Source organism: Melanostigma gelatinosum (assembly GCF_949748355.1).
Source record: "Melanostigma gelatinosum genome assembly, chromosome: 2".
Taxonomy (NCBI): Eukaryota; Metazoa; Chordata; class Actinopteri; order Perciformes; family Zoarcidae; genus Melanostigma; species Melanostigma gelatinosum.
Genome location: NC_136635.1, coordinates 27713702 through 27725729, shown reverse-complemented (window position 1 = coordinate 27725729; position 12028 = coordinate 27713702). Strand labels below are relative to the sequence as shown.

At 41.6% G+C, this 12028-nt stretch overlaps 1 protein-coding gene across 3 annotated transcripts in view; it reads left to right on the top strand.

The window, feature by feature from the left end:
* Nucleotides 1–12028, top strand: part of adamts7 (a disintegrin-like and metallopeptidase (reprolysin type) with thrombospondin type 1 motif, 7) — a 41056-nt gene that overhangs the window by 13919 nt on the left and 15109 nt on the right. For all 3 annotated transcript variants that reach the window (XM_079284755.1, XM_079284754.1, XM_079284756.1), the window contains exons 7-16: nt 244–393; nt 2182–2325; nt 6084–6228; nt 7959–8051; nt 8560–8705; nt 9158–9327; nt 9446–9579; nt 10362–10482; nt 10687–10931; nt 11435–11567. In XM_079284755.1, coding sequence (XP_079140881.1) covers nt 244–393; nt 2182–2325; nt 6084–6228; nt 7959–8051; nt 8560–8705; nt 9158–9327; nt 9446–9579; nt 10362–10482; nt 10687–10931; nt 11435–11567 — 1481 coding nt within the window. The remainder of the gene's footprint in view (nt 1–243; nt 394–2181; nt 2326–6083; nt 6229–7958; nt 8052–8559; nt 8706–9157; nt 9328–9445; nt 9580–10361; nt 10483–10686; nt 10932–11434; nt 11568–12028) is intronic.

Genomic DNA, 12028 nt, shown 5'->3' with positions numbered 1-12028 from the left:
TCTTTTTCCCTTTAAAGATACACTATAATTCTCCTTGCTTAAAAATATCTACAAACTCGTAGTTACATCACTTGTTACGTCACTTAAGCAGGGTGCATTTTGTTGTTTATTCCATTTAAATGTTCTTTTAGCTTGTAAATTATTGCCCACATTGACGTACTGCTTCCAGTGCGACTCAACTTACTCCGAGCATTTTCTGATTCACGATGAAAATCAGCCGACATCTGACCACACTTTTCACAGGAAGGACATCTGTGCAGCCATCAACGTGCCGTGTGAGACGCTGGGTCTGTCCCATGTGGCGGGGATATGTCAGTCGCATCGCAGCTGCAGCATTAGTGAGGACACCGGCCTCCCGTTGGCCTTCACTGTAGCTCACGAGCTGGGACACAAGTAAGGTTTCACTGCCCGCACACGCACACATATACACGTTATGTTTTGCTTTAGGTTCACATCGTCAAATAATCAGGAGGAAATAAAATCCCATTCCGTTTTCCATTCAATGATATCGTTTCAATTATTATTAATATTTAATATTCAACTATCAATATATTTATTGTTTATTCGTTCTCACGTCCATGGACAATCGTACACCGTACTACCACGGCAATGTCCACCTGCCTTGCACAAATGCACAGTGTGCTACACTTTTAACGTTTGGCTTAATATTTATGACGTCCGTGTGGGTGAAGTTTTGAGAAAATAGAAGAATGGAAGAGAGGCAGATGCCATTTTATCTGAGACAGTGGGATCATAAGGGTGGGTGCATACAGGAATGATTGTGTCACATTAATGAGTACTGTCTGATTATTTGAAATACAAACAATAAGAATTATCTTTGAGGAAACTTTTCACCCTCATTAACAGCCTTCCAGGTTCCCCTTTTAGACAATACTGCAACTAAACTATTGCGTTAGATGTATAAACCACCTTGATTTTGAAAGAGACCAAATGTTACTTTAACTTAAATTTTAAATTTGCTCTCTGCATTTTGATTGGTCACATGTAACCACATTGTTTGGAAACATAAATGGAAAAATAAGTGTTTGCCTCAACTGTTCTGAATGCTGAACCCGTGGCTAACTGATGGTGTTGTAATAAGGAGTCAAACAGACAAACCATCAGCAGAGCACAGAGACATTGTCTCCTTTCGGCCCACTCCATCGATCCATTTAACAATTCTTCCTGCAATCACAAACCCATTCACTTCAGACTGACTCACCTCGACTTCACGTAACGAGAACGGCGTCACTCTATTTGTTCATCTTGATTGTTGTGGTCCAGCTGAGCCTGAAGTCAACCTTTTTTAAAATGACTTCCTTTATTCTCCACCATATGTGTGTATGATTGGCAGCTCGTCCTTCGTGTATGCTCATGGTGTTTTCTGTTAAATGGAAGACTAAGTGGATCGACCATCGTTAACACCAAGCAGTTCTTCCTGTAAGGAAGAAAATAGATTCACTGAAGCTCCAACAGGGCACTGACCGTTTGTTTTCAGCATTCATAAGTACAATCGTAGCTTGAAAATGTTTCTTTAAAAAAATATATATTTTCATAGTTTTGTTTCTTTCTCATAATTGTACGATACACAATCCAGTAGCATAGAGGCTAACTAGCTGCTAAGAGCTTCAGAGAACAAATTAGTGGGTTTTTTTATTGGTCTGGGGAAACAGCAGAAAGTTAAGAAAAATGCTTTATTTCACTGTAGGGTTCATTCCATAATTTAGAAACACAATCCTCGCCTGTCAGCGGCAAAAGCGAGCACTTTTAGTGGACGTACAAGATGGTGAGGAGTTGCACCGATCAATTACTCTACATTGCAGCGTGTTTGCTGCCTGCTGCCTGCAGTGTGCTCCCTCATTACTGGAGCAAATAAAAAAAATAAAAAAATTATATTAGTCACTTAGACACAAAATACCAAAGTTACCCTTCAAAATAGCATCAACAGTTTGTTCACATTTGTTTTCTTCTATCAGAGCTGTGCGCCGCCAACAGCGTGGCTCGCTATTGTTATTGTTGTAAATATTGTTGTAAATATTGTAACATAAGCATGTACAATAATTGCGCTCCATAGACAGACGCATGTATTTGCTTGTCATGACTTTACCTTGAAGTACGTGTTTCATGTTGTACCCACTCACTTTAATTGCCCTCTCTGTGGGATGTGCTTCTATGTCACAGCTTTGGGATTCAGCATGATGGCAACGGTAATGACTGTGAACCAATTGGGAAACGACCTTTCGTCATGTCTCCACAGCTCCTGTACGGCACCTCCCTGCCCAGGTGGTCACGCTGCAGTCGCCAGTATATCACCCGCTTCCTCGAGTGAGTGCCACGCATCCCACTGCTCACTATAGACATATGACTGAGTTTGTGTGTTCTCAGCGTTCAAGGTTTCCTGTACCCGCTTCTTTTGTAGACTCATTCATGTGCTGTCGAAGGCCGTCCGTTAAATATATACAGTATAGAGTAAAAAGAGCTCATATCAGTAGGTGGTGTACATACATTTTTTTTTATTTTGTATATCTGGTCTAGATGATCATTCATATTCGCAGTTCTTTGTTTTGATTGCGCAATGAGATTTGTCCAAGTCATATCAAATAAGATCAAATAAATTCTTATGTAAGGTAACATGAAGCTGTAACATTACTTATTAACGACGGTGTGCTTATCCTAGTTTAATATTGTTGTCGACACTTTATAAAAAATTCATCAGCCTCAGTAAAATATTTACCATCTCCTGACCTGAGGGCAGACGCACCGTCGTGTTCAACCCACAGAGCTCATGAACACTGAGCTGCTGTGAACAGCAGTGATTAGACCCACCGTGGTTTAATTCCATGTTTCTTCAGCTCTTCATTTGACCACTTTACCTGTACATAATGTACTATAAATATACTGTGTATACTTTCCTCAGAAATCAAAACAGGCCTGGTAAACTCTATTAAATATGTTTGTTTTTTTAAAGTTTTAAACAGTTGGCCATGGAGTAAAAGTGCTACATTCAGTCATCCAGACTAAAAGTATTCACATGGTAATAAAGAGTTCATAATTAAGGAAATGTCAGCTGCTGCTTCCAAAGACTTGCACTGTGATTCTTCAACAGGATATTTGTTGAACGTCTGAGATATTTCACCGTAGTTGCCCCAGTTCTTCAGCTCCAAGCATCTGGAATTCATTTAGTGGGTGTTCAGCGGCTTGACAGCGTTGTGGCTTCTTGACTCAACTGTGGAAAAAAAAAAAGGGCCGTGGGGCGATATTTAGTCTGGTGGGAGGTTGATTCACAAAGGCCACCGGTTTGTGTGTCTGGCCGATGGTAATTAAAAAGGAGACAAGAGAGTTCTTCTCAGCACTTAAAAGCAGCATTTCCCACACATTTTTTTTGTTAAAAGTTTGTATCAGTGCAATTATGAAGTTTCAATTGGCCTGACCTATATTATTAATCATAATTGCTTGATTGCATTGCTTTTTTGAAGTTTCACAGATGTGGTTTTGAGTTTATTACTGCTAATAAGTCTGCTGGAGTCGCATGCTGCTTGGGGGAAAAAAAAGACAGTTGAAATGTGTGAAACCAGAAGTCCACATTGTCTAAAACTGCGACCGTAATCCTGGAGAGAATACGTTGCACCTCAAGTTGTATGTTGCTGTCATTTATTTTTAGCACACAAGGTTGTTCTGTGAGGCGACAGTGCTACTGAAGAGTACAGATACCAGTCATTTGTTTTTATGTGATCCACAATAACTTGTGTCACATTAAGGTAAAAAGCATTCACAATGGTCTAAATGATAAAGATGAGCCCCTTTATTGTGAGAGAGAGATAAAGCCCACTCCCCCCCCCCCCCCCCCCTCCCTCCCAGCTGTCGCATCCACATCAGCTAGCCACTCCAAAACCACTGAATCTGCATTGATCATGTCGCTGCTATTTGTCTTCCCGGCTCATTGCTCTAAATGCCAGCGCCCCCATTTTCTCTGTTTATATCTCTGTCGCTGACTGCGGGACAAGGCTCCTATTGTGTGTGGCTTTAGTTGTCCCGCAGGCCTCCACTGCGCTGTGCTGCTTCAGAGGTTTGGTCCGTAGGTGGTGTTTTATGTGGAATGTGAAGGGTCACACTGAGCTGAGTGGTTTAGATGTTATCACAAAGATTGGCTACTCATAAACGGAGACCCCCTTAAATGTCCAGGGGAGAATTCCTGAAAGGCCACAGAGGCCACGTTGCAAAGAAAGTTCATTTAAATGCTCTAAAGAGGAACCACAGACACAGAGAGATATCTCACACATTCCACAGCATATTTCATCAGATCTCATATGTCACATCATTTATACTTGAGATATATATATATATTTATATGTATGATGTATGGATGGATGGATTCGGGAGTTCATTAATTGACAAAGGTCGCAGTAGAACTTAATTTTCCCTCTGAGCTGCGTTTCAGTCCGGAGGCGCTGATGGAGAACATTTTAATTGCTGCTGTTCAACAGTTGGCGTGACGTCATCTCAGGTTTCTGGTTAAGTGCCAAACAATCAGCCTTAGCTGTCTTTGAATCCTATTTGTCTATTGTTTTTGTTTTTTTTATTATTTAGGTTAACTCATGATGAGAGTAAAATATTTTCTCTATACAAATTGTCACATTTGGACTAAATTTGAGCACATTTTCTTGTAGCAAGACTTTGTTCAACATTTTTGAACATGTACTATTTATACCTGCAGAGTACCTGCTCTTTAAAGCTGCTTCAATCGTGTGTTGATATTGACTTTGGATGTCCGGATCTGATCGCAAAGATTGTTTATTTACATAATTTATGTGCACTCATTTAACTAATTTCAGCTCGGCGTCAGTTTCTCACACGTCACTGCAACAAAATCACCGCAGGCAAAAAGCCATTCAGAGTAATTTCTTCAAGTCGGCTAATTGGTTCAAAACATGTACAGACAAACGATAAATAAATGAACAGAATACATTCAGGTAACTGAGGCAACAGGAGGACATATTTAAAGGGAAGAGAGGAATTGCCTTGAGGAAGACTCCGGTGACACGCAATGACTGCCGGCATGTACAGTCCTGCTACAGCCACAGGAAGCAGATTTGACCCAGATTCATGTTCGTTCAGTTTCCTTTCGTCAAAGTATTTGATTTATTGATTTCAACAAACATAACTAAAATGTTTTTCAAAAAAGATTACCAACCCTAGTTTCAATTTAAATAATATTTGAACAAAACACTCATGATTGTGACTGACAGAATTACGTGTAATTGGCTCTGGTAATGGGACGTTATAATGAGACGCCTAGCAAAGTATTAAGCGATGCCCTTTGCTGTACTTCCTCCTCTGGAAGTCATTTAAAAGTGGTAATGGCTGCTTTATTTCAGCTCAACTGCGCTGCTACACGAATGGCTGCTTCACTATAGAATCAAATAGTACGACCTGGCCAAAAAAGGCAGCAAAAGGAGACAAGTCGATACAAGACAAAATAAAAAATAGATGCATCTCAAACACAACTTGCAACTTCACAATATATAAAACAACTGGAGAAGCAAATTCCGAAGCAGGTGCAGTGATCAGAGCCTATCGTTTGAAATGAGTTATTACAGGAGGGTCACGGATACATTTGAATTAAAGGCGTCACAAGTCACAGAATAATAATACATCTATGCTTGAAGGTCAATATTAGCTTCTTTCTTTTTACATGTAATACACATTACTACTTCAACAGTTTTAATTGGACCAATACTTTTCATGTACTTTTGATTGAACTTGATCTTAACTTCTGCTGAAGTTAACAAACCCCTTTGATGTCCTGTGATCATGTCATCTTATTTCCATGAAATGCATATGCAGTGAGGAGAGGCGAACCTTGCAAACCTTCTCACAAATGAAACACAAACTGCAACTCCAGCCTGTTGCGTCCGCTTGAATACTGCGCGTGTGTTTAGGGCAGAATGTGCCACAAGCCTCACACACTCTGACCCAATTACCGACTCCGTGTGTGTATTTTTAATGAATACGTTTTTGAACTGTGCTTACCGGACTCTGTTTCTTTTTGTGATCCTCCACCGCCCTCCTGCCGTCCCTCACAGTCGCGGCTGGGGCTGGTGCCTGGACGATGCCCCGGTAAAGGACAAGCGGTCTCTGAACTCGGTGCTTCCTGGGGTTCTGTACAGCTCTGCCCACCAGTGTCGGCTGCAGTATGGATCTGGGTCCCTGCTCTGCGACGACATGGACGTAAGGCACAAACGCATCAAAATGAATCCATACAAAGCCACGTGCAGTTATATGGAAAGAATGGGGGTCTCTTGTATTCTCATTCTTTCCTTTCTCTACTGCTATTCTTGCAACGTCGTCTGTTTGCTTCTGATTTGACCCGCTCTTCTACTCTTCAAGCGTTCATAGAAATATATTTTTCTTTGTGCTCTCTGCCGCCTCCATTCATCCCTGATCCGATTGTGTTTTCAGTACCGTGTGTGCTGTTCCAACCTTACCATTTAAGTATTGGATCACATTGTTCACAACAATTTTTTTTTAGTTTCTGATTGCTTGGATATTGTATTTGAATCATTACTCCAAAGAGCTCAGAGTATGCGCTTTACTGTTTTTAACTGATGTTCAATTCTAAGTCTTCATAAGACTCCTGCGTATTATGGCCGGAAGCAGATCTGAATGATTTATACGCAGCTCATCCGCCCACAGCAGCAGTAACAGCAAAAGGATGGACGGGCGGAGACCACACACACGTGCATTTTTCCACCAATTTCCTCAAATGCTTACAGAATTACACCATTCAAGCAAAATCCAATCCAGTAACAAATTCCCAGTCAATTTTCTTGAGTTAAAATTTGAGTGGTGCCTGTTTCCTTTTATAGTTTTAAGGTACCCTGTGGAGTTTTCTTGTGCACAAACGTAGTCGCGTTGACATTCAGTGCGATAGTAAGAGATTTGGAGCATCCGCATGAGCCAGCCGTCATCTTCCTTCATGAACCAATCTGATTGACGCGACCTCTTCTTTTACCTTCATGTTTCATGCAGTTGGCGGGAATGTGTACCTCATCAACCGCATGGTAGTGCAGCATGAATTACAAAATGGTGCCAGCAGTGAACGAAATCTCCATGAACACTACATTCAGCATAAACGAAGATGTACTTTATACAGCATTATAGATTTTCATGTTGACAAATCTAGAAACGTAGAAGATTTCAACGGTAAGAGTAGTTTTAGGCTGTACGCAGACGTCCTGTAACAGACATCACGATATATAGTAGGTTGTTTAAGTTAAAGAGATGAAATAAACTGTCTTTTAACCTGTTTAGATCACAGCCCCATCATTATGTGTACCTAAATAACAATATATCATGTTTCGCATACATCACAGCACACAAGCTTAAAACTCTCTAACTTCCGTTTCACTTCATGTTCAGTTATTGCTCACAGATCACTGTAACTTCTTGCATTGTGAAGGTTCAAATCTCACAAAAACATCCTAATCTTCAGTATGACGCTTTGGCCCAAATGCAAACACATTCAACACAAATGTCAAGCAACAGCAACAAGAATGGGCTCCGATAATTGGAGCGTTCAGCCAAGGAACTTCTTAACAAACGGCACATTTCACCTTTTGGTGTTATCAGTCTTCACGCACAGATTTTACCACTGTGGGAAATAACTGCTTCTTATTGATCTTTTCATTCATTATTGTTGCGGATACAGGACTGTTGTCCGTAAATAATTTTTTATATTCTCAATGTCCTTTTCACAGTGGCAGAAGACAATAAGTGCAAATATACACAAAACCCAATCAAAAGAGGAAAAACATCTTCAACATGTCTGCAAATCCAGATCGATTGCATTCATATAAAATCTGCATTTTAAACATTTTTTTGTTTACTATTCATTCATCATAAGTACACAAGCCAACATGCTGTGGTACTGAGACACAAATCCCGCTCTGCTTTCCTAGAACGTATGCAGCACTCTGTGGTGCACTGTGGGAACGACCTGCCACTCAAAGTTGGACGGGGCTGTGGATGGGACCAGTTGTGGAGAGGACAAGGTGAGTCTCTCATTTCATGAGCACATGAAACGAATGACGCATGCATTGTGAATTTGCTGTTGACAGCAGTGTTCAGTCTCTAAAGGGAAGGGGCTTTATCATGGGAGTCTTTCCTTTTTGCAGTTTGTTTTTTTTAACTGAGAGAACGAAGAATTTCATTTCCATCAACGCCTTCACTGTTATTGTGCATATGACCGTAAAGAACATGAACCAGATGCCTCGTGGCAGCAGGTTGGCAGAGTGGAATTAGTGACTGATGTAGCTACACAAACTACCGTGACACGCAAAGTAATAACGCGCCAAACTAAATCTTCTCGGCTCTCATGAAAAGTGCAGAGGAAATCTACATGTGGTGATATTTAGACATGTGTAACGTATCAGAATAGAGTACAAACTGTTCCGTCTGTATGTCAGACAACATGGTGAATGCAAACCTTAAAAGAACAAGAAGATGAAGCTCACCGCTTGTGTAAATAATTTAAGCTTTGCTGTTTGTTTGTTTTACTAGTGGTGTTTCAGTGGAGAGTGTGTGGTGGTGGGATATCAGCCACAGAGTGTAAGTGGTGGCTGGGCGTCGTGGAGCGAGTGGACAGCCTGTTCCAGGACGTGTGGGGCCGGAGTTCAGAGCGGCCATCGAGACTGTGACAACCCAGTGTAAGTTTTACTCCTCAGCCAAAAATACTTCAGCAAGTCTTCTTGTTTTGAACTGTTGTTTCACAATTAAATTAGAATTGCAATCCCTTTTCTGCGAATGATGAGGCTCATCTATGGGCTAATCCTTTAACATCCGACAAACAGTTTAAACACAGAGCCATTGGTAAAAGGCTGTTTAACTGTTCGCAGACGTTCAGGCTGTGTAATGTAGGGTCTTTATAAGAACATGGAGAGAATAAGCTTTTTTTGGGCAATACATGGTCAGATGATGATTGACGTTTGGATAATGAAAGGAGCATCGGGCAGTAACTTAATTCACACATTTCATCTATCTTTAGATTGCCAGTGAGAGACGGTACAGATCTAAAACGTCTTCACTCCACCATATCACAAATGTTTGAAAGTAAGAGTCAATGAGCAGAACTGAAACACTGTCTTTGACGATCCAACAGTCCTAAGTACAGAGGGAGGTATTGTTTGGGAGAGAGACGGCGGTACAAGATCTGCAACACCACACCGTGTCCCAATGACCTGCCCGCCTTCAGAGACGTCCAGTGTGCTCACTTCGACACCGTGCCGTACAAGGGCCGGTTCTACAAGTGGGAAGCAGTCATCAACCGAGGTGAGCAGAACAAACTTCATTTAGGCTGTGACGGTGTTAAGGCAGTGTTTAAACGGCACCTTTTGGTTGTTGCGCAATACTCGCCACAACTTTGTGCCTCTCCAAAAACTCTTTCCAGTCAGCCCTTGTGAGCTGCACTGCCGTCCACTGGATGAACATTTTTCCGACATGATGCAGGAGTTCGTCGCCGATGGGACGCCGTGCTACCATGGCAACAAAAGCAGAGATGTGTGCGTGAATGGCATCTGTAAGGTATCAACACCGCTCCTACTATTCCACATATTCTTTCACCAGTATGTTTCGTCGTCTCCTCTTCAGCGTTTGACAACAGTCGCTTGATTATTCCGTCCTTGTATTTCTCATTCGTCTCCGTGTTTCTGCTTCTGCAGTATATTTAGTTTGTTTTCTCTGCAACGCAGTGTTGTACATTTGATGACATTCTGCATGAAAATGAGCTTGTTGATAGAAAGACGTCGTGGCTGTTATCACACTGCTCTTGCCTATCACCCGGGGGCCAGAATGCCAGTCACTGATAGAGACCTCGTTTTGACACTGAGTGGCCAGCAATTACAGACTTTGTGGCTCTGATTTCATGACATTTTGTGACATTTATGTCAGGAAGCAACATGTCTTCCACCTTTCTTACCTGGAAACCATTTGGAGTTTTGAAGGGTCGCTGTAACATTGAATGCCAAATCAGTATTTCTTTTCTTCATTTCAATTCCATATTGTTCCTTTAACTCAGTACAGGTTGTGACAATCATTATAAAGCGACAAGAAACAATATTAAGGATTACTTGGATCTTCACTTACGTCTCCTGTCTTATCTGGACAAGTCGGGGGCAGATGAGATGAGGCAGGGTTGTGTTCTGTGCACTCATGAACAGATCCTTTAGGGCTCAAGTCTTTAATATGCAGTCCCCTAATTGCAGCGTTATGCCTGTTATCTAAGTTTTACCTTTGCTGTGTATTCACTTTGAAGTTTGTTCTAGATAATGCATTGTGGAGTTCATTTTGATGCACATGTGTTGTAGAATTTAGGCTGTGACTATGTGATCGACTCCCGTGCTGTCGAGGATCGCTGTGGAGTGTGTCTTGGTAACGGCTCCACCTGTACAACTGTGAGGAGAACATTTGAGGAGACTGAAGGACTTGGTATGTTTCGTAATAACTGTGTTTTAGCAATCGACCACTTTGTGGAAGATATGGATGACAATTTAAAACAAAACTCCTTTTTGGTAAAAGCCTAAAACTCTCCACGGTGGCATTTTTCTCCTCCGTCTTCTCCACTGTTTGTTAACTGTGTATCAGGTAACTTTGTCCTTCAATTTCACTTCTTGAAAATGTAATGCCCTTTAGGCTACGTAGACATTGGCCTGATCCCAGAGGCAGCCTGGGACATCCGCATCGAGGAAATGGCCGAAGCTGAGAATTTCTTGGCGCTACGAAGTGACAACCCCAACAAGTATTTTCTGAATGGTGGCTGGACCATTCAGTGGAATGGAGAGTACAAGGCAGCTGGGACGGTCTTCACCTACAAGAGGACGGGACACCTGGAGAACCTGACGTCTCCTGGGCCCACCATGGAGCCACTGTGGATTCAGGTCGGATTAACGTCTCAATGTAATGTTTTGCGTTTAGAAGGCCGTGAAAGCCAAACCTAGTGCGCCAGATGTGGTGGAAACACAAACAGGAAATATGCACCATTCTTAGTTTGTGAAGTAGTCCCTTAGATCCTGGGAATATTTTGTCAATAAGGGCTGAATGTTTTCTGTATGTGGTGGAAAATAATTTTTTATGTCTCCACGCCGACGACAGCCGTATCATTCTTGAGAACATGATAGCTCAGAAACACCTTCTGGGAATTTCTCCAATTTTGGCACAAACGTGTTCACTTGGTCTTGAGGTTGAACTGATTTAAAATTGTGAGGTCAAAGGTTACTTTGACCTGTTCTTGGCCTTAACTCAATAATTCATATGCTAATTATGACAATTTCACACAAATGTTAAGAGGATCAAATGATGAAGTGATGACATTTTAGACACCATTTTGGTGGTAATTCTAGTTTGTTTTTAATCTGTTTTGATATTGTCTTGTATGTTACAGCTTCTCTTTCAGGAGAGCAATCCAGGAGTTCGGTACGAGTACACAATTAGTCGAAATGGGTACAACACCTCTGCGTCCGTTTTCTTCTGGAAATACGGTTCATGGACTGAATGCAGTGCGACCTGTGGAACAGGTCAGAGAACCAGCTTGAGGTTTTGCCATCGATAGGTTCGTAGCTTCAGAGGCAGAGAGAGGCTGGTAAATGTTTCGCTCCTCGTTCTGAATGTGCCGTGCGGTGGGAGGAGAGGTTCAACAGGAAAGAAGTGTCACCAAAATGAGATGACGGAACATCTGGCGACTAAGTGTCTACGTAAAGAAAAAAAAAACCTCACATGTCCTCTATGACTACTTAAGCTGCTGCCATCAGGAATGTGTTTCAGATCTCTTGGATGTAAAACAAATAGAAGGAAGTTTGGTTTTATTACAGAAGCCATTCGACTTGTGAACATCCACAGTGTGAGAGATGGCCAGTTTACCTTGTATATAAACCAATAATGCAGACTTTGACCTGTTAAATTGTGTCAATACATAATATGCGTGTCTGCCAGCTATGCCTGCTCTGACGGGGTGGAAATAGTGATGATGGAAACGGGT